The sequence below is a fragment of the Balaenoptera musculus genome, chromosome 1, assembly GCF_009873245.2.
Source record: "Balaenoptera musculus isolate JJ_BM4_2016_0621 chromosome 1, mBalMus1.pri.v3, whole genome shotgun sequence".
Lineage (NCBI taxonomy): Eukaryota > Metazoa > Chordata > Mammalia > Artiodactyla > Balaenopteridae > Balaenoptera > Balaenoptera musculus.
In genome coordinates this window covers 45524992-45547909 of record NC_045785.1, presented here as the reverse complement: position 1 = coordinate 45547909, position 22918 = coordinate 45524992, and the positions used below count along the sequence as shown (strand labels likewise).

Sequence of the window (22918 nt, the reverse complement as noted above, 5' to 3'; positions counted from 1 at the left end):
ATGCATCCTTATTATACATTTACATTTTAATGGCGCTACATGAGAAACTCTAAGTTGTGGTTACCCTTAGGGAAAAGGACCAGGGTTGCCTTGGGTGGGGGGACAACTTTTATCTGGGGAAACCTGATGTGCCAGCACTCAAGGCCCTTGAGAGCTGGCCCCTCCAGCCTCACCCCCAACCTCCCTGCGCTCCCCATTTCCAACCACTCCCCAGTGCTCCAGGATCTTCTTCGCCTCCCTGCTTTTGCACACCCGCCGCCTTCCCCAGTAACCCCTTCACACACACCACCACCAGCCCAATCTGTCCTTTTCCTGGTAAACCCTGCCCCACCCAGCCTAAAAGGTACCTTGTAAAGTGGAAGGAGCACAACCTGGGAGTCAGGGACACGGCGCTGGAAACAGCACTGTTATGGATGGAGGTGACATGGGCTCCCGGACCCCTCTTCAGAGTGATCCTCCCACAGCAGAAAGTGTCCTGGCTGCCTGCTCTCAGTAAAGTCCCACGGGAATTGCACTCAGCCCAACAAAGCCACCTCACCCGAGGTCTCTCCCACATTGGGAGCAGTGTTATCCAGTGACTGGTGACAAGTCACTGGTGTTTGTAGAAAGGCTCAGCACCTCGGCTCCATGAGGACAACTCTGTTCCAGGGGGCCCACGGAGCCGGGAACCAGCCAAGGCCGCAGGTGCAAACTCACTGAGCTCAGTCCCTCCTCCACCCGGTGCTGCTATCATCACTCCCCACAGGTGCTGATCCTCAAGGCTCTCCCCAAGCTTTCACCTGCAAATCTCCATCTCAGGGTTTCCTACGGGAGCCGACCTACACCACCAGCTGCATGACCTTCAGCAATTCCTTACACTATCTGCACCTCCTCATCTACAGGGCCCAGAATGCTGCCCGGCACACAGTAGGAATTCAACACTTTTCTTGAATATGGAAACATCTACCTTGCGAGGGTTTTGTGAGGACTGAACAAGATGCTGTGTATAAGCTGCCTGGCCCAGAGCAGGACTTGATGCTATCTGAACAGAGGCCAGCTGAACCAGGGATGTACTCAGTCCATTAACCAAGGTACTAGTGAGAAATTTACAATGAATATTCTATTCAGATCTTCTGCAGTCATTGTGGAATGTGTCCACAATTTAAGTAATGCCATAGAACCTAGCGACCATCACAGAACACCTAATATGAAGCAAACAGTGTAGGTCATATTAGCCTCAAGTTTCAGATGAAGAAACTGCAACTCAGAGAGATGAAGATTCTTATTTAAAGTCACAAGATGGGTCACGGACAAAGCTGGGGTAGGTCAGGCTCCAGGGCCAGCACTTGTGCAGAGGCAGGCTCATGGCAAGGGCGAGCACGCAACTGTGGGTGCCCCTCCTGACGGCACCCCCACAACAAGCACAGGCTCCAGTGCACCGGAAGGGCTCTTTATTGTCAGCGAGACCACCAGCCAAAGGAGCACTGGGCTCCGAGCAGGCCCCAGGCCCCACCCAGGCCCCAGGACCCTCAGGGGGAGAGGGGCACAGGGAGCTCCAGGCCTCAGAACGGTCCTTGGCTCACACAGCACCGTGCAAATACAGAGCTAAAAACTTCCTGAATGTCTCTGGCTGGAAACCAGTCGGCCCAACAGGTTCCTGGAAAGAACACAGCCCATTAGGATCCTGCTACTAGGTTTAATGGCAGCAATTAAAACAAAGGTCGGTTTCATGCAAATCCTAAGTGCCTGGATAATAACTGTTTCTTTCTCTCACGACCAAGGAGGAGCGCTGGGGAGCTGGTGCCAAGAGATGCCGGGGGCGCTGGGCTAGCGAGGAGGATATGAAGCATCCCAGCACCTTTCAGCCAAATCGTCTGTTGACACTGCCCTGGATCCCTAATCCTGCTCACCTCAACCACCACAAACAAATGTTCTGTTGCCCCTTTTAATTCCCAGGGACAATAATCCCTCACTCCTTCCACACACATTTATCAGGCACCTTCTCTGTATCAGAGCTGTGCCCAGTGCTGGAAACCCAATAATGACTTGAATCTGGCTCCCACCCTCAAGGAACTTCCAGCCAGGTTTGCAGTAGTGATAATACAAGGTGATGGGCCTCATAATAGAAGTAGGAAAAAGACGCTAAGAAAACAGGGGAGAAAATAACTAACTCATTGACTTCCATACATGGAAGAGAGCATGTATGAATGAGTCTTAAAGGGCAAGTACAACAGAATGGGCCAGAAAGAGAAAAGAAAGGAGACTTCAGAGAGGCCAGTATATGCACCGGTCCGGAGGCACGAATGAAGGTGGGAAGAGCTAGGGCGAGGCTGGAGCCCAGGGTCCGTGCTGGTGGAGGTGGGGTGGGTGAGGGAAGAGACAGGTAAGGAGGGGTCACGTGAGCACACCAGCACAGGCCTGGCACTGAGTCACTACTTTGGAAGGAAGAGGCTGAAAGAAGAGGACCTGAAGACGTGACGGGGAGAGGGAGAGCACAACTAAACACAGAGGGACGCGGAGGAGGCTGGCGTGGCCGCAAGGGGAGGGACAGTGAATGGTGTCTGGGGCCAAAGAGAAGGGACCAGACCAGAAGGTATTTCAAGGGTAAACGATACTGACAGACGCTGGAGAACTCATCATCCCACTAACATACAGATAATGTTCAAAGGCTCAACAACGACATTTAAACAAATCTACTCAGGCCCTGTGTGGGACACGGCTAGTCAGCCACAGATCCAGCAGTACCCCACCCTGTTCTCTCTCATCCCCCAATCCTGTTTTGTCTCTTCAGAGTGCTTATCACTGCCTGATATTATATTATGATTCTATTTAGATACTGCCACTGCCCACTACACAGAACACAGGCCTGGTCTCTGTCAGCTGAGCACTGGAGGTGTGGCAGTGAGTGACAATGCCATGGAGGAATGAAATGAACGCATCATTCATGGACTCAGCCTTTGAGGAGCTCAGTGCTCGTTTTAACAGAGGAGAAGAACACATAAACAGATAACTATAGGACAGCAGCATGACTGCGCTGTGATGGGGGGACCCAGGGGCTATGGGAACCCACCCAAGGTACTTAAGCAAGGCTGGGAATGGGATGGTGGGTCTTTATGCTAAACCTGGAATGACAAATAGAGGACAACCAGATGACAGAGAAATGGGGAAGGTTGGGTGGGGGAGAGGGAGGAGGGAGCAAGAAGGAAGCAGCCTCCTCTGTAAAAGGAACAGCACCTACTGGGATCCTGAGCTACTCAGGCAGCGGCGCGTACTGGAGAGCTACAAGGAGCTGGGCGTGGTGGGTGCTGAGGAGCGCGGGAGGTGAGGTGAAGAGCGGGCTGGGGCCCAGGGTGGAAGGCGCTGGTTTAGGTAATGGGCAGGGCTGAAGTAGCCCTCCAGGCAGAGGTCCTGAGCGTGAAGACCCTAAAGCCGGGGCCCCACTCACAAGCATCCCGTCAACCCCAAGCCAGGCTCACTCTGGGGAGGGTGAGTCCTGGCCCTGGGCCCATCACCAGGCCAGAGGCGGCTGGACTTACCACAACTGCCTTCCTTCTGACCACCGGGAGACACCAAAAATGCGCATAGAGGAGCTGATCCGAGTCTAGCCAGACTAGATTCTTGACACCCTCATCAGAGGCCAGATCTGTGGTGTTCAGCTGTAGCACCAGGAACTGGAAGACACGTCCATCAGTGCCCACACTTTGCACAACTACTGGCTGCTCCAAAACCTTAGTGTCGTTCTGAGAGGAAAAGAGGACAAGTAAATCAAATCAGAAATGGTGGGCTGAAAGGAGCAGCACAAACCAGGCAATTTCTAGTTCTGGCCTTTGAAATAAACCCCCACCCCTCTTTAGTGGTTCCCCCCTTTAGTGGTTCCCCCCGCAGGACACTGAAAACAGAATGCGGAGTTGAGGGCACTGTCCAGGGCCAGGCCTTCTCACCCGCACCCAGCCTGGCTCTGCCTGGCCTCAGATGCCTCGTGGCCCCGGGGTACCTGCTCTTCAACTTGGGCACATTAAAGTACTAATTCCTGCCACTGAGAGGTGATTGCCAGGCAAGCTGCACAGTACAGAAGGATGAGCTGGGAGGTTAATGACGGCGAACCCCTCAAACTCATGGCCGTAACCTGACGGTGACAACAGTGATGTCTATCAAATGTTAACCTGGAGGGTCAATTCATATAATACATATAATCTCATTCGGTTCTCACTCCATTTGACAGTTGAGGAAACAGACTGGGTGAGGCAGTGACTCATCTGAAGTCACAACGATGTGTGGCATCAGAACCTACAATGGCTAGTGCTAGACCAGTCACACTTTCCATCTGCCTTACTTTACTCCTCAGGGCTGGGCATCTGGAATGCCCTAAGCCTACCGGCAGGCATCTCACCTGAGCTTCAGCCTCTCGGTGCAACTCTGAGTATGTGTCAGATTCCTGAGTGTCCACTCCAGATGTGTTGGCCCCAGGATTCCAGCAGTCAACACATTTGCTGATTACCTCTTTCAATGAGTGCCACTTGGTAACAGTAATACTACTAGCAACCATTTACTGAAGGCCTCTCATGTGCCAGGCATCACACCAGTTTTACATAAAGTCACCTCTAATCTCATAAATCCAGTGGTATATACCCACTTAACAGATGAGGAAACTGAGGTTCAGAGAGGTGGTATAATTTGCTCAAGGTTACCCAGGATCAGACCCCAGGCTATTAAATCACTTGGAATCTTATTGTTCTGGTCTACACCTAGGGTCCCATTGTATCTGATAGTAGCTCCTCTGCCATTCTCAAAAGTATCCCAGTCTGGATGACAAATCATATGTTCACCCTACTGAGCCTGCAGGAATCCAGTTTGGTGACTGCTATCCACTGGACAAAGATTCAATAGGCAGGCCCCATGAAGCAAAGCATCCTCGATTCAAAGATGCTGCCTACATTCACCGCTCCAGGGCTGAATCTGACATTAGGAATAGCTAATGTCAGACCTCAGTGTAGGCCACACTGGGACTGTTGGCCTTAGAAATACCTGTTTTTAGCTGCATGAGAAATAAAAAAGAAAAGTACCTCTAAGTGTTAGCTGAGAATTCTGTATTGACTCTTATCTCCCTCTACAGATCAATAAAACTGCAGGTAGTACATAAATTTCTCAGCAATTTTACCTTTTACACAGAGGCTCTTCCCATAATTGCTCAACTTCACATCCCCAGGAATAATTTGTACCTGGAGGGGGTGGGGGAGGCCTCCTCTCCTACCCAACTGGGTGGCAATTAGTGACAGCACTGCTACCCATGCTCTGCTGGCACAGAAGCTACAATGAGCCTGCAGGCCTGGGACCTGGCATGTGACTATCTCTGCCTCCCTATCCTCCCCCAGAGTCAGGAGGCAGCATGTCCTTTGAAGCTGGAGAGATCAGGGATCCAATGCTTGCTTCCCTACTCATTAGCTGTGGGATCTTGGGCAAGTTACCAAACCTTCCAGAGCCTTCAGAAAGTATGTCAGAGAATGGGAATTAAGATAACCTCCCAAGGACTGGAAAGACACAAGAAGGTCACATAAAGATGTGACAGCTGCTAATCTCTTAGCTGTGTGACCTTGGGGAAGTTATTGAGCCTCCCTGAGCCTCAGTTTCTTCATCTGTAAAATGAAGCTAATAGTATCTGCCATGGGGGGTTGCTACAAGGATTAAATAATGCAATGGTTCTCAAATTTTAGTGGAGTGGTTTTCAAACTTGAGCTTGTACCAGCATCACCTGGAGGGCTTGTTAAAACAGACTGCCAGGCCCCACCCCCAGAGCTTCTGATGCAGGATGTCTGGGGTGGGTCTGAGAAGTTGCATTTCCAACAAGTCCCCAGATGATGTTCACGCTGCTAATCCACGACCATATTTTGAGAACCACCGCTATAAAGAGCCCTAATTAAATGTTTGGCATGTAGCAGATGCTCAATACAGGCAAGGTCCATACTACTCTCTATCTCATTAGGCTAACCACACAGCACCAACCCCACCGAGACCAAGTAAGATGGGAAACAGAGCATTCTGAAGTTCATCACTCCTCCAGGAGGGCCTTAGGCTCTAACCAAGACCTGGGAGCCCGACAGCAGCCCTCAAAATCATCCCTCCCCTCCCACCCCCCAACACACACAAAAAGCCAGGGATCTGGTGTCCCAGGCCTGCTTGGGGACTCCCATATTGCCATCCCCTTCCTGGAGGCCTTCGCTTCCCCGTCAGGCTTTCCTCCAATCTTGGGACAGCACTGTGTGACAACCACTCAGCCTGCATTCTGTAACATCTAGGTCCCTGAGACCTCCTCTTAGAATCAAAGGGCTACCATCCAAGTGGTATCTTGGGTCCTCAGAACCTGTCCTGAGTGGGCAGGCAGGCCTGGGCCATCTCCTGCTTCACTTCCTCCTGCCTGCCTGATGGAGCCTTGTGCTCTGGGCTCCAACAGTACAGAACAGAGGCAGTGTGCTGCAGCACAGACAACTGAAGCCTTAGGAGTTGGGTCTACCTAGTCCCAATCCTTTCTCCACCACTTACTGCTGTGTAATGCTGGACAAGCCTCCCTGGGATTCAGAGGCATAATCTGAAAAATGGGGATCATAATGAAACCTTGTGGGTTATTGTGATAAAAAAAAAATGAGGCATCTTATGTTAGAGACAAGCACATCGTAGGCCCCCAGCAGATGGCAGCTCATCTCTGTAGGGTGAGTGGAAGTGCCTCTCCCTAAAACTCCTCAGTCAAGCAAAAAAATAAATCCCTCCATGCCCCCTTTCCTTTGAGTAGCGTAAGGCAGGAAACCAACACAACGTAAGGCAGGAAACCAACTCAACGTAAGGCAGCTTGGTGGTCTTCCCCACATACGTACCCCATAGAGGAGCCGAGCCTGAGCCAGGGCATTGCCAAAGGCAAACAGGATCATCTTGGCCCGCAGCTGATCTGGTTGAAAGCGGTGTGGTCGTAAATTGGCTGACTCCAGCAAATACAGGGTGTGGGGATAGGGGTACGGATAACCCTCTCGGAATCCTGCAAGACATGTCATCATGTGGAGGGGTAGAAAAGATTAATCAGCCTGCCCCAAAGCCTCACGAAAGTCACCCGACCTCAGCTTAGTGCCAGGCACGACAGAGACTCAGTAGAGGTAGATATTATCACTATAGCTCAGGGGCTGGCAAACGTCAAGCTGCCAGCCTAATCTGGCCTCTTTTTGAAAATAAAATTTTTACTGGAGCACACCCACACCCACTCATTTACATATGTCTATTACGTAGCTGTGACAGAGACCATACGTGGCTTGCAAAACCTAAAATACCATTTGGTTCTTTACAGAAAATGTTTGCCAACCTGTTCCAGGTGATTCTTGCAGGCTAGCTCTAACTCCACCCCTTTCTTGCTCATTCAAGCACACAGTTGATAGTGATATTAGAAGGATAACCTGAAATCTATGATAATTATTTTTTTAAAAAGCAAATCACTTGCAAAATTCAATACTTGATTATTAGTAACAAATGACTTGCCTCATACCTCACAACACTATGCTGAGCATCAAAGTTCAGCACTTGTTCATCTCAGCCACAACCCTGCCAGGTCACCACTGCTTCCCCTACATGGCCATGAGCAAACCCTCGGAGGCTGGGGGCTTCTAGAGTGAGTGACCTGGATTAGCGAAAGTGGGTGAAACAGAGGCAGAAAGAGGCTGGGAAAGTGTGGGCTCTGAAAATCCCAGAGGAGGGCACTACTTAAGAAAAAGAGACATGACTTTCCTGTCTGCCTCAGTTCCTCCGCACATGTGAGTACCCAACAGTCAGCACTCACTCTCTGCCAAGCTCTAACAAAGGAACCAGGAACAGAGCCCACGTGGTGCCTGCCGCTGCCTTTGAGGGGCTCACCAAGTCTAGAGGGGAGACAGACAGGAAGACTGATCACATCCACACAGAAGGACATGTCAAGACACGAGGGAAGCCAGGGGGCTGTGTGAGGACAGACGAAAGGCCCCTGACCAGACTGCGAGGTTGCAGAGCATTTCTGGGAAGAAGTGAGTCCTAAGATGAATTGTGACAGATGAGTAGTCATTAAACGAAGACAAAAAGAGGTGAATGGTCAAAAGTGCAGGCAGGGGCTTCCCTGGTGGCGCAGTGGTTGGGGGTCTGCCTGCCAGTGCGGGGGACACGGGTTCGAGCCCTGGTCTGGGAGGGTCCCGTGTGCCGCGGAGCGGCTGGTCCCGTGAGCCACGACTGCTGAGCCTGCGCGTCTGGAGCCCGTGCTCCGCGGCGGGAGAGGGCGCGACGGTGAGAGGCCCGCACACCGCGATGGGGAGTGGCCCCCGCTCGCCGCGGCTGGAGAGAGCCCTCGCGCAGAAACGAGGACCCAACGCAGCCAAAAATAAATTAATTAATTAATTAATTTAAAAAAAAAAAAAAGTGCAGGCAGAGGGAAAAGGGAGTGCCAAAGCATGGTGGTGAGAAAAGGCACAGTTGGAATACAGGGGGTTTGTGGGGGAGGAGACAAAGATGAGGCTGGAAAGAGGGGCAGAGGGCAGATGTGAAGGCCTTCACGTGATAAGCTAAGGAGTCCAAACTTTATCCAACAGGCAATGGGGAGGTGGGCACAGAGAGCAACGGGATTAAATCTGTGTTCTATAAAGACTACTCTGGGGCTTCCCTGGTGGCACAGTGGTTGAGAATCCACCTGCCAACGCAGGGGAGACATGGGTTCGATCCCTGGTCTGGGAAGATCCCACATGCCATGGAGCAACTAAGCCCGTGAGCCACAACTACTGAGCCTGCGCTCTAGAGCCTGCAAGCCACACTACTGAGCCCGTGTGCCACAACTACTGAGCCCGTGTGCCACAACTACTGAAGCCCACGCGCCCTAGTGCCCGTGCTCTGCAACAAGAGAAGCCACCGCAACGAAGAGTAAACCCCCGCTCTCCACAACTAGAGAAAGCCCGCGTGCAGCAACGAATACTCAATGCAGCCAAAAATAAAATAAATAAATTTATAAAACAAACAAACAAAAGACTACTCTGGAACTGTGAACTAGAGGGACCAGAGAGAAAAACAGCCTGGGTCAGACTAACCGGTTGAGAGGTTGCAGTAATAGGCTGGATGAGAGACAGTAGGGACTGACCGAAGTGTAGCTGTGGAAATGGAGAGAGGTTAAGGAGAAAGGTGCTACCTTAATGACTGAGTGGATGGCAGGAACTGCAGGCCTGCGCAGCCTGACTCCCTAGTTTCTGTCTTGGCTCACTGGGGAGGTGGTGGTGCTTTGTTTGACAGAGGGGGGATGAAGAGCCCCATTCACGGTCTGTGGGGCTTCCTCCATCCTAGCAGGAGGTTGGCAGAGTTTACAGGATACACAGAGAGGCGGTGCCTTTCAAGGGAACTATGAATAAAGGAAACATTTGATGCCTGGTCAAAGGCCCCTCAAGCTACCCATTACAACTGATGTAACAGAATTACTTCTCAGGGGTCAAAAGTAAAGTCAGCCTTTGAGCCAATCCAAACCTCCCTGAGTCTCAGTTTCCTTACCTATAAAATGGGGTCTACTGGTACCTATCTCACAGGGCTGCTACATGGCTCTTAGGAGAAAATGCACATGAGGTGCCTAGCAGATACTAAGTACTCAGTGTTTCCTTTCTCTTTGGAGAAAGCTTGTCCCTCATCTGCACACTGCCTAAAAGTCAAAGGCTTTGATACTTACCTGTGTCATCGTTCACATCATAAACATTGCACTCCTGAAGACCCACAGTGGGAGATATGGGATAGAAGGTCTCAAGAACATGATTCTTAGTAGCTTCTACTTCCTCTCGGGAGGCTATGGGGGGCAGAGGATCCTTGGCATTCAGTTGGGCTCCACTGGAACCATGGACCTGAATAAGAGTAGACCCTAAAGGGGGAGAAAGATGATTAGTCTAACCTGGTCTAAAGCCTTAGCTAGGCAAAGTCTAAAGCTTTCATCCTGCCATGCTCCTCAAGTCTTTTACAGCTTTACTATCTGATCTGCCTCATCACAGAAAACAGAACTTTGGAAATTCATCCTTGCGCTTATCATGTAAGCAGGTGAGCCTCCTTCAGTTGATGTCTGGGTGCCATCCTCTGCCTCTGCCTCTGCTGGGCCTTGGAGTAGACAAGGAAACATCAGATCCAAAGGACTGAGTAGCCTGGCTGAAGTCACAGAACAAGCATGTAACAGGACTGCAGTTGAAATGAAGGTCACATCATTCCTAATCTAGTGATCTTCATTCTAAAGTCATTCTAAAGAATAGAAGGGGACACGAGAACAAGATGGTGGAGGAGAAGGACCTGAGCTCACCTCCTCTCACAAAAACACCAAAACAACTAACTGCTGAACAACCATCGACAAAAAAGGACTGGAACCTACCAAAAAAGATATTCTACTTCTAAAGACAAAGAAGAAGCCACAACAAGATGGTTGGAGGGGTGCATTCGAAATACAATTAAATCCCACATCCACTGAGTGGGCGACTCACAGACTGGAAAATAATTACATCACAGAGGTTCTCCCGCAGGAGTAAGAGTTCTGAGCCCCGCAAAAGGCTCCTCAGTCTGGGGGTCTGGCATCAGGAGGAGGAATCCCCAGAGCATTTGGCTTTGAAGGCCAGTGGGGCTTGATTGCAGGAACTCGACAGGATTGGGAGAAAAAGAAATGCCACTCTTGGAAGGCGGACACAGGGTCTCGTGTGCACCAGGACCCAGGGGAAAAAGCACTGACCTCATAGGAGCCTGGGCAAGACCTACCTGCTGATCTTGGAGGGTCTCCTGGGGAAGTGGGGGGGGCGGGGGGCAGCTGCGGCTCACAGCGGGGTCAAGGACACTGGTGGTGGAGGTACTGGAGAGTACTCATTGGCGTGAGCTGTCCTGGAGGCCACCATTTTGATGCCAAGACCTGACCCCACCCAACAGCCCACAGGCTCCAGGGCTGGGATGCCTCCAGTCAAACAACCAACAGGGCGGGAACAAAGGCCCGCCCATCAGCACACAGGCTGCTTAAAGTCTTCCTCAGCCCACAGCCGCCTCTAAACACACCCCTTGACACGGCCCTGCCCGCCAGAGGGACAAGACCCAGTGCCACCCACCAGTGGGCGAGCACCAGTCCCTCCCACGAGGAAGCCTGCACAAGCCTACATGTAAGAATGGACACTACAAAACTCTTAGAGGAAAACATAGGTAGAACACTCTGACATAAATTGCAGCAATATCCTTTTAGATCCACCTCCTAGAGTAATGAAAATAAAAACAAAACAAACAAATTGGAAACTAATCAAACTTAAAAGCTTTTGCACAGTAAAGGAAACCATAAACAAAACAAAAAGACAACACACAGAATAGGAAAAAGTTTGCAAACGATGCGACTGGCAAGGGATTAATCTCCAAAATACATAAACAGCTCATGCAGCTCAATATCAAAAAAAACAACCCAATCAAAAAATGGGAAGAAGATCTAAATAGACATTTTTCCAAAGAAGATATACAGATGGCCAAAAAGCACATGAAAAGATACTCAACATCACTAATTATTAGAGAAATGCAAATCAAAACTATTAAGAGGTATCACCTCACACCAGTCAGAATGGCCATCATCAAAGTCTACAAACAGGGACTTCCCTGGTGGCACAGTGGTTGAGAGTCTGCCCACCAATGCAGGGGACACGGGTTTGAACCCTGGTCTGGGAGGATCCCACATGCCACGGAGCAACTGAACCCGTGCGCCACAGCTGCTGAGCCTGCGCTCTGCAGCCCACGAGCCACAGCTACTGAGCCCGTGTGTCACAACTGCTGAGGCCCACACTCCTGGAGGCCGTGCTCAGCAACAGGAGAGGCCACTGCAATGAGAGGCCAGTGCATCGCAGTGAAGAGTAGCCCCAGCTCGCCACAACTAGAGGGAGCCCGCGCACATCAGCGAGGGCCCAATGCAGCCAAAAATAAATAATAAATACAATAAATAAATTAAAAAAACAGTCTACAAACAATAAATGCTGGAGAGGGTGTGGAGAAAAGGGAACCCTCCTACACTGTTTATGGGAATGTAAATTGGTACAGCCACTATGGAGAACAGTATGGAGGTTCCTTAAAAAACTAAAAATAGAGCTACTACCATATGATCCAGCAATCCCACTCCTGGGCATATATCCAGAGAAAATCATACTTCGAAAAGATACACGCACCCCAGTGTTCACTGCAGCACTATTTACGATAGCCAAGACATGGAAGCAACCTAAATATCCATAAACAGAGAAATAGATAAAAAAGATACATATATACAATGGAATAATGGTACATATATACAATGGAATATTACTCAGCCATAAAAAAGAATGAAATAATGCCATTTGCAGCAACATGAATGGGCCCAGAGATTATCACACTAAGTGAAGTAAGTCAGACAGAGAAAGACAAGTATCATATGATATCACTTATACGTGGAATCTAAAAAAATGACACAAATGAACTTATTTACAAAACAGAAACAGACTCACAGACTTAGAAACAAACTAATGGTTACCAAAGGGGGAAAGGTCGGGGGTAGGGATAAATTAGGTGGTTGGAATTAACATATACACACTACTATATATAAAACAGATAATCAGGGGCTTCCCTGGTGGCGCAGTGGTTGAAAATCTGCCTGCCAATGCAGGGGACACGGGTTCGAGCCCTGGTCCGGGAAGATCCCACATGCTGCGGAGCAACTAAGCCCACGTGCCACAATTACTGAGCCTGCGCTTCTGGAGCCTGTGCTCCGCAACAAGAGAGGCCGCGACAGTGAGAGGCCCGTGCACTGTGATGAAGAGTGGCCCCCGCTCGCCGCAACTAGAGAAAGCCCTTGCACAGAAACGAAGACCTAACACAGCCAAAAACAAACAAATAAATAAATAAGACCTCACCTCAATCATCACCTCCTCTAGGAAGCCTCCCCCAATTCTTTCCATAAAAAAAAAACAAAAAACAGATAATCAACAAGGACCTACTGCAATAATGTATATGGGAAAAGAATCTGAATAGATATATGTATATGTGTAACTAAATCACTCTGATATACACCTGAAACTAACACAACATTGTAAGTCAACTATACTGCAATATAAAATTAAAAATTAAAAAAAAAAGGATTAGTTAAGAACAGTTTTTATCCTAAAAGAAAAAAGAAAAAAAAAAAAAACATTTGTTAAGGTGTTAATCCCGGGTTTCTTGAGAGAGGGACTGACCAATGTGCTCTTCTTCCCGTGTTCTCTTTCCAATGAGCCTTGAGGCCTGGGGATCTCTGTGGGCTCAGAGGCTGTGGGTTCAGATCTTCCCAGGCACCTGCGTTAAGCTGGGGACGCAGAAATGAGTGAGAGTAACTCTCTGCTTTCACGGAGCTGGCTAGGGAGTACAACAAAAGTATGAACCACACTCGGAGATAGCAGAGGCGGGGAAAACTGACCTCTTCTGGGATGCCTGAGAAGCTTCCTGAAGGAAGCAATGCCTTTAAACTTGCTTCTGAAAGATGGATAAGAGCAGAGCTTCTCAACATTGGCGCTCTTCACATTTTGGACGAGGTAATTCTTTGGTGAGGGAGGCTGTCCTATGCACTGTAGATATTTGGCAGCATCCCTGGCCTCTACTCACTAGATGCCAATAGAACCTTCCACTACCAGCCCCGGCTCTGGTTCAAGTTATGACAAACAAAAATGTCTCCAGACAATACCAAATCCCCCCTAGAGGGTAAAACCGCCCTTGGTTGAAAACTGCTGTGTCAGAGTTTGCCAGGCAAAGAAAAGGGAGGAAACTGTTCTAGTGAAGGAGGAGTAACATGTTCCACAGCACAAAGCATGCTGCTCCATGGCAGAGCTTAGGGAAACAAGTCCAGATAACTGGAGTATGATATGGTAGGGAAGGAGGGATGGAGAGAGAGAAGTACTGAAACTACAGGCTAAGGAGAAGGCTACCAATCCAGGAAAAGGGCCAGATTGCCCTCAATAGGTCAGAGTAAAAAAAAAAAAATAGAGCCAGTCAGAAAGCCTCACTTAAGTCAGATTAGCATATTTGCCACAGGGAGACATAGGTGTATGAGGAAATGAATTGACATCTGACTGAGCAGCAAGCCTGCTCGCTGTGAATGTGTCCAGATGCCCTTCATAGAGGTCCCCACAGGAGGCCAAATGCCATCTGGAAAGACTCTCTGGAGAATGGCCTCCTAAGGATTCTCCATGGGGTCAAACCTTCCTCATGGTGCTTGGGTTTTGAGAAATACAAATCAAATAACTACAAATCACAATGTGATGGTAACTGACCAAGACTGATGATCTATCTGTCTAAAAACTGGTTTGGCCATAGCAAAGATCAATAAAACTAAAAGTTGGTTCTTTGAGAAGATAAACAAAATTGATAAACCTTTAGCCAGATTCATCAAGAAAAAAAGGGAGAGGACTCAAATCAATAAAATTAGAAATGAAAAAGGAGAGATTACAACTGACACTGCAGAAATACAAAAGATCATAAGAGACTGCTACAAGCAACTATATGCCAATAAAATGAACAACCTGGAAGAAATGGACAAATTCTTGGAAAAGTACAACCTTCCAAGATTGAACCAGGAAGAATTAGAAAATATAAACAGACCAATCACAGGTAATGAAATTGAAACTATAATTAAAAATCTTCCAACAAACAAAAGTCTAGGATCAGATGTCTTCACAGGTGAATTCTATCAAACATTTAGAGAAGAGTTAACATCTATCCCTCTCAAACTCTTCCAAAAAGCTGCAGAGAGGAACACTCCCAAACTCTTTCTACGAGGCCACCATCAACCCTGGATACCAAAAACCAGACAAGATACTACAAAAAAAGAGAATTATAGACCAATATCACTGATGAACATAGACTCAAAAATCCTCAACAAAATACTAGCAAACAGAATCCAACAACATATTAAAAGGATCATACACCATGATCAAGTGGGATTTATCCCAGGGACGCAAGGATTCTTCAATATATGCAAATCAACGTGATACACCATATTAACAAATTAAAGAATAAAAACCATATGATCATCTCAATAGATGCAGAAAAAGCTTTTGACAAAATTCAACACCCATTTATGATAAAAACTCCCAGAAAGTGGGCACAGAGGGAACCTACCTCACATAATAAGAGCCATATACGGCAAACCCACAGCAAAACATTGTTTCTCAGTGGTAAAAACTGAAAGCATTTCCTCTAAAATCAGGAACAAGACAAGGATGTCCACTCTCGCCACTATTATTCAACACAGTATTGGAAGTCCTAGCCACAAGCAATCAGAGAAGAAAAAGAAATAAGAGGAATACAAATTGGAAAAGAAGAAGTAAAAACTGTCACTGTTTTCTGATGGACATGATGCTATACATAGAAACCCTAAAGATGCCACCAGAAAACTACTAGAACTAATCAATGAATTTGGTAAGGTTGCAGGATACAAAATTAATGCACAGAAATCTCTTGCATTCCTATGCACTAACAATGAAAGATCAGAAAGAGAAATTAAGGAAACAATCCCATTTACCATCGCAACAAAAAGAATAAAATACCTAGGAATAAAACCTACCTAAGGAGGCAAAAGACCTGTACTCAGAAAACTGTAAAACACTGATGAAAGAAATCAAAGATAACATAAACAGATGGAGAGATAAACCATGCTCCTGGATTGGAAGAATCAATATTGTGAAATGACTGTACTACCCAAAGCAATCTACAGGTTCAATGCAATCCCTATCAAATTACCAATGGCATTTTTCACAGAACTAGAACAAGAAATTTTACAATCTGTATGGAAACATAAAAGACCCCAAATAGCCAAAGCAATCTTAAGAAAGAAAAACAGAGCTGGAGGAATCAGGCTCCCTGCCTTCAGACTATACTACAAAGCTACAGTAATCAAGACAGTATGATACTGGCACAAAAACAGAAATATAGATCAATGGAACAGGACAGAAAGCCCAGAAATAAACCCACGCATATATGGTCACCTTATCTTTGACAAAGGAGGCAAGAATATACAGCGGAGAAAAGACAGCCTCTTCAGTAAGTGGTGCTGGGAAAAATGGATGGATACATGTAAAAGAATGAAATTAGAACACACCCTAACACCATAAACAAAAATAAACTCAGAATGGATTAAAAACCTACATGTAAGGCCAAACACTATAATTCGCTTAGAGGAAAACATAGGCAGAACACTCCATGACATAAATCACAGCAAAATCCTTTTTGACCCACCTCCTAGAGCAAGGGAAATAAAAACAAAAATAAACAAATGGGACCTAATGAAACTTAAAAGCTTTTGCACAGCAAAGGAAGCCATACACAAGACAAAAAGACAGCCCTCAGAATGGGAGAAAATATTTGCAAATGAAGCAACTGACAAATGATTAATCTCCAAAATATACAAGCAGCTCATGCAGCTCAATATCACAAAAACAAACCACCTAATCCAAAAATGGGTGGAAGACCTAAATAGACATTTCTCCAAAGAAGACATACAGATGGCCAACAAATACATGAAAAGATGCTCAACATCACTAATCATTAGAGAAATGCAAATCAAAACTACAATGAGGTATCACCTCACATCGGTCAGAACAGCCAACATCAAAAAATCTAGAAACGATAAATGCTGGAGAGGGTGTGGAGAAAAGGGAACCCTCACACACTGTTGGTGGGAATGTAAATTGATAAAGCCACTATAGAGAACAGTATGGAGGTTCCTTAGAAAACTAAAAATAGAACTACCATATGACCCAGCAATCCCACTACTGGGCATATACCCTGAGAAAACCATAATTTAAAAAGATACAGGTACCACAATGTTCACTGCAGCACTATTTACAATAGCCAGGACATGGAAGCAACCTAAATGTGCATCAACAGGTGAATGGATAAAGAAGATGTGGCACATATATACAATGGAATATTACTCAGCCATAAAAAGGAATGAAATTGAGTTATTTGTAGTGAGGTGGATGGACCTAGAATCTGTCATACAGTGAAGAAAGTCAGAAAGAGAAAAACAAATACAGCATGCTAACGCATATATATGGAATTTTAAAAAGCAGTACTGATGAACCTAGCGGCAGGGCAGGAATAAAGACACAGACATAAAAGAACGGATTTGAGGGCACGGGTGGAAGGGGAAGGGGAAGCTGGGATGAAGTGAGAGAGTAGCACTGACATATATACACTACCAAATGTAAAATGGATGGCTAGTGGGAAGCTGCTGCATAGCACAAGGAGATCAACTTGATGCTTTGTGACGACCTAGAAGGATGGGATAGGGAGGGTGGGAGGGAGGCTCAAGAGGGAGGGGATATGGGGATGTATGTATACACATAGCTGATTCACTTTGTTGTACAGCAGAAACTAACACAACATTGTAAAGCATTGATACTCCAATAAAGATGTGGGAAAAAAAAAACTGGTTTGGCCAACAGCACTGTCATTTAATTAGCATGTGTCCTCCCTTACTGGGTATGCAAACATCATACCCACACCTCAAGAACAGTTTTCTCAAGTATTTCCTGTTTCCTCACACATAATATGCAAGGAAGATAAATGTGCCTGGACCTCACCTAACCTTGGGTTTTAGATTCTCCCCACAGACCACTCTACTGTGGTTTCCAATTCAATTCCCTCCACATCCCTCCTCCAGCAACAGCTCCAAATGGGGCAGTTTAATTAGAGGTAATACTTGATAATGGGCCAACAAGTACTCCTCTATTAATGAGGTTCACTAACTTCCTTAGTGGTGCCATTACCTCTACAAAGCTGACTCCTTGCCAGGAAGTCCATACTCAAAGGGCAAGTTGGAGAAACCTGACCAAGCAGATGTCCTGAAAAACCCCAAATTACTCCACAGCTTGTTTTTCCTGCTCCAGGATTCACCAAAGACAGCACTTGTGATCTCAGAACCATCCCTGTCTAAACATCTGAGGTTTGGTATTAATTCACCCGTCCCTTCAGTCAGCACCTTTTGCGTGGCATGAACTGTTAGACAACTGTGGACAAAATGAATATGACACAGTCTCTATCATCAGAAGTTCAGTTTAGTGGGGTAGACAGAAAAGGTGTTAGATAATCACAATATAGTATAATGTGTGTTATGATAAAAGTAGGCATATGGACACAAGGAGCTCAGAGCTAACCTGTGGATTCACATGGGAAGGGGGCTTGAGCTGAGTCATGCAGACATGTAGAATTTAGTCAAATGAGGAAAGTAAGAAAAGAGCATTCCAGACAGAACATACAGCACATGCAAAGGCAAAGCTGATGCCAAAAAGCTGCAAGTGGCTAAGTGTAAACTGGGAATGGAGGTGGGGGCAGGACAGCAGGAGATAAGAGTAGAAAGACCAGGTGGTGGCCAAATCACAGAAAGCCTTGGACACCACGATAAATGGTCAAGCTATTGCGAGACAATAAAGGATTTGAAACAGGGAAGGGACATAAGACAACCTGCACTTTAGAAGATCACTCTAGCAGCTATGTGGAAAACGGATTTGGAAATGAGAAAAGCATGAATGGAGTAAGAAGGCTCTTGCAGTAGAATACGAGCTTTGGAGCGCAGATTGTATGTTTTTTTACTTCCTTATCTTCAACATTTAGGCACTGAGAGGCACTCAACAGATACGGTTTGAATTAAGCCTTGAAAGAAATGATTAAAAATGAAAAGGCTGGGTTATGGCTAATGAAATGACATTGAGGATGTCATTTCAATGTCTGAGCCACAAAACTGGACCATGAAGGATGGGAATGAGAATAGGTATGGCAGCAGGGAAGGGAATATAAGCTGGTGATGGGGCTAAGAGCAGAAAGACAATGAACAGACAAAGGCTTTCTGCTATACAAGAGGACCAACCTCGATTCCAGGTGGTGGATAACGTGTTGTTTTGGGCACAGATCCGTCTGGCCAGAGAAGGATGCTTGAGATCTGGATTTACACAGCTGTATCAGACTGTCCACAATGACTGGGCTTGGAGAAAAGAAGAGACATTTGGAGATGTAAAGCAACAGGCTGACTCCAAGATCCATCAGTTGGAAACCTTATTGACTTGGGGGAGACTTACCAGTAGGTCTCTCTCTTGGGGATGTCTTCAGTAGAGTGCCAGAGACGAGCGTGAAAGATCACATTCAGAACACATTCATCTTGGTTCTCTATGTGGTTCCTTGGATCGTCAGCAAGGCTAAGCACTTTCTCAGGAAGGCCTTCTATTAACTTGGTCTTGGTAAGCCAGAGAGCCTGCTTTACACCTTTAGAGTCATCAGTCACAAAAAACCAAACCAAAACAAAACAAAAAATCATTCAGGAAGAGATGCTTACCCCTGCCGGGTAGCATTTTGGGGAAAAAGCAGCCTTGAGAGAGAGATGGGATTGTTCCGACATCTGAGGGTGAGAACTAAAAGAGCAGAAGCTATGAGAGCCAATTTCAACTCAGCTTCAGGAAATGACCATCTAGTTAAAGACAGTTAACAGTTGATTGAGCAGTGAGTACTTGCCCCAGGAGGAATTCAAACAGCCACTAAGATGGCTGAGATCATGAGGCTGAATCTTGCAGGCAAGGATTTGTTTGTTACCTGCAGAATTCAGACCCCAGATTACAGGACTAGATCAATAGATGCCAACCTCTCAAAACCTAGATCCTTTCTATTAACCCACACCCTAGTCCCTGACTGGAAAAGCTCATGTCTGCCAAACATACGTCATTTAATAGATATGGGCCCGGGATTAAGTGCATACTGCTCTATCAAGGGAAAGAGCTTTTGGAAATAATGGAAATAACTTCTGGATCATGAATAACTTGAGGAGCCCTGAGTTTGGGAGCACTAGATAATCTTTAGCATCTGACTCTGAGATTCTGTAACAAGCTATTTTATAAGCAGATTTTTGTATGAAGCCCTATGAAATGTACTGCTGTGTTTGTCAAAAGAATCATACTGAGGATGTTGCTCAATTTATTATGCAGGGTCCTGCCTGAGACCTTCTGAACTTCTCCCTGGCCTCTGTACAGGAAGGTTGGGCTTTTCCTGGGTAGAGTACTGTTTTGTCTTTTGGACATGGTGAATTGCATAACTCACAATGTTTCTCTATACCAGGGGTCAAACTTTTTCTTAAAGGCCAGACAGTAAATATTTTCAGCTTCTGGGCCGCACAGTCTCTGTCACAACTACTCAGCTCTGCCACTGTAGCACGAAAGCAGCCATAGGTAATAAGTAAACAGGTGTGCATGGTTTCGGTGTAATAAAGCTATAGAAAGAGGCAACTGGCCTAGTCAGCGGACCCCATCTCTGTACCATTTGTTGACTGCTAGCAAGCTGAGGGTCAACTTTGGGGCTCCCCTGGACAAGTACAACCTCACAGAATGGATTTTTTTTTTCACTTCACTGTTTTATTTTTCCTTTGTGCTGATCCCCTCACCTATTTTTAATTTAATCTGGCTGTGCTACAAAATTTCTGTAAGATGCCCAAAATACTTTTCAGGAAAAGGAGTATAAATAAACTAAAAGATTTGATTCAGAGTGCTTAGTCTCTAAAAACTAAACTAATTTAACCCCCTTAACTCTCAGCGGGATGGGCTGTGGTGCAGGCTACTCATCTCAGTTGAAAAAACATCACTCGACTCAGGGATATATCTTCATTTGAAAAACTATGTCTGGCATTAAAGCAAACTTAGCACACTTTGAGGGAAACACCCTCACACAATTTCTTCTGTGGTGATAAATGAAAGGTAATGAGACTTTTCACTTTAAGGCTCATAAGACATCAGAAACACAAATATTTAGAAATGTTAACTTCTGGATTTTGTGGTGCAGCAGGAAGAAACCTGGACTGGGGGTCGGGTAACCTGACTTTTAGTCCCAACACTGCCACTGTTCCTTAAACTTGAAAATGGATAAAATACGAAGAATTTATGGTTCACTAGTGTATGAATAATATGTAAGAGCTGCCATTTACTGAACATTACCATCTACTCTGTGCCAGGAGCTTTAACTACAAGTTGGATGGGATTTTATGGAATGGAGGATGAAACTCAAGAGACTAAGGAATTTGTTTCAAGTCCCAAACCTCGTAAGCGATGGGGCTGGGAGGAGAACCTGAGTCTGTCTATGTTAAAGCCCATGATCTCTCCATTACCCCAATCTGCTTCTCTAGCCCTGTATTTTGCAGTTTTATTACAGACTTTACAGGACCTCTCTGCATATGGTGAAAGCATAGCGTATGTTTTCAGTCTAGTCAAACAAGTTAACCTTAACTTCTAAGACACAGCTAATGCATTTCATCCACATGGTAATGTTACCAGGGTCACTCAAGGGTGCCAAGTCTTGTGAGGTCCTTCACAGCACCCTGTGAGGATACTGGAAGTGTTTAAAGGCCAAAAAAACAGCTTTCAGGAATGGGTTTGAGCAGCTTAAGAGGCTGGCCAGTTGACATAAGTTTTTTTCAAACCTAGGATTTATTATCTGGCTTAGTCCCCAAATCCTGCCAGGTCTCTTTCTTTCCTAATTACTTACTGGAAAATTCTGCTCCCACTTACCTGGACCATTTTGTGTTTTCAGGACCAGTCCTAACCCCACTCTGATTTAGGGACTAAGGAAGAATGAGGAGGAAAAAATGGGTAAGAGGACTCTCAATAAACAACCCCCTCCAGGGACTCTGGAACATAATTTCCGGTACTGCCCCAGACATACAGATGGTTTTGGCTAAAGTCATTTTGACCTGTTCTTAGTGAGAGTGAAAGGGAGCAGAAGTGGACTAGACGGATTTTAGGTCCAGATCCTTTCCCTGAAAACATCTCAGCTCTGACTGATGACAAAGGACATCGACCTGGGAAACCAGAGGTGTAGTCCTGGCTTCACTAGTAACCCACAGTGCACCTGTGAGCAGATCACTGGCAAATCACTTCCCCTCTGTCACAATTACCAATCTTAATTACCAACTAACTTGTTTGACTAGCCTGAAATGAGGCGATAGGCCTGCAGATTAAGCACTGTTTCTGTTGTCTCTTTGCACTATAATCCCCCTCCAACTAGTTCTCAAACATAGTTACATCTCCAGGGTGCAAGAGCTGGGTCAATGTGAACCACCTAGTCAAAACCACTCATTTTAGAGGAAATGGAGGCTGAGAAAGCTTCAGCCACTTGCCCAAAATCACACAGAGGGTGAGGGGCAGGGCTAAGCCTAGAAACCAGATCTTTTCACTTGGCCACTAAAACTCTAATACTCCCTCACACATACTGCTCTTTACATCTCACTTAATCCTAACAATTCGCAGAAGATGAGAATCAATATCGGGCCATTTCGCAGACGGAGAAACTGAGACCCACAGAGTTTCAACGTCTTGCCCAAGGCCACAGAAGGTCGGCGTCAGTGCTGGGTAGAGGACCAAGGTCCCCTCCCGCCCGTCCTGGGGCCTCACCCTCGAGGAGGCGGCAACGCTGGTGGAAGACGTAGCAGGCCTGGTCTTTGTACAGCGGGTGCTCGTGAAGCGGGGGCAAGCGGCGGAACTTCGGGGGCGTCCAGCCAGGGTCCCAGGGCGGGAAGACTGGCCGCGCCAGACCGGGCATAAAGTGCATCTTCCCCGCGTAGGTGATGGGCTCCAGTCCAGGAATCTCGTACACCCTGTCCGGGGGAGGAGGCTCGGGCTTCCGCGTGGAGCGCACGCCCCACTCATACGCCCCGCGTCTTGGGGCCCCGCAGCTCCCAAGACCTAGCCGCCCGGGGCGAGCAAGCGCCAGCCTTGCTGACCCCGACGCCAACGCCATACCGATCCGATCGCTTCAAGATCGCCACCTGGACGCCGCCATCTTCCCGCGCTCAAGGCCTGCTGGGAACGAAAGGAGCCGAACGCCGAGACTCGTTTTATGAGTGGCAGCCACTTTAACCAATCATCGTCAGGGCATCGTTGTCTTGCCC

General features: G+C 46.8%; 1 protein-coding gene across 1 annotated transcript; it reads right to left on the bottom strand.

Annotated features, from left to right (window-relative positions):
* Positions 1–1413: 1413 nt before the first annotated feature.
* MRPL37 (mitochondrial ribosomal protein L37) lies at positions 1414–22823 on the bottom strand. The gene is given in 8 exon segments (XM_036841878.1): positions 1414–1636; positions 3516–3719; positions 6846–7003; positions 9680–9865; positions 18866–18936; positions 18938–18979; positions 19074–19257; positions 22422–22823. Coding segments are annotated over 8 exon segments (1269 nt in total). The 5' UTR covers positions 22768–22823; the 3' UTR covers positions 1414–1558.
* Between the last annotated feature and the right edge of the window lie 95 nt (positions 22824–22918).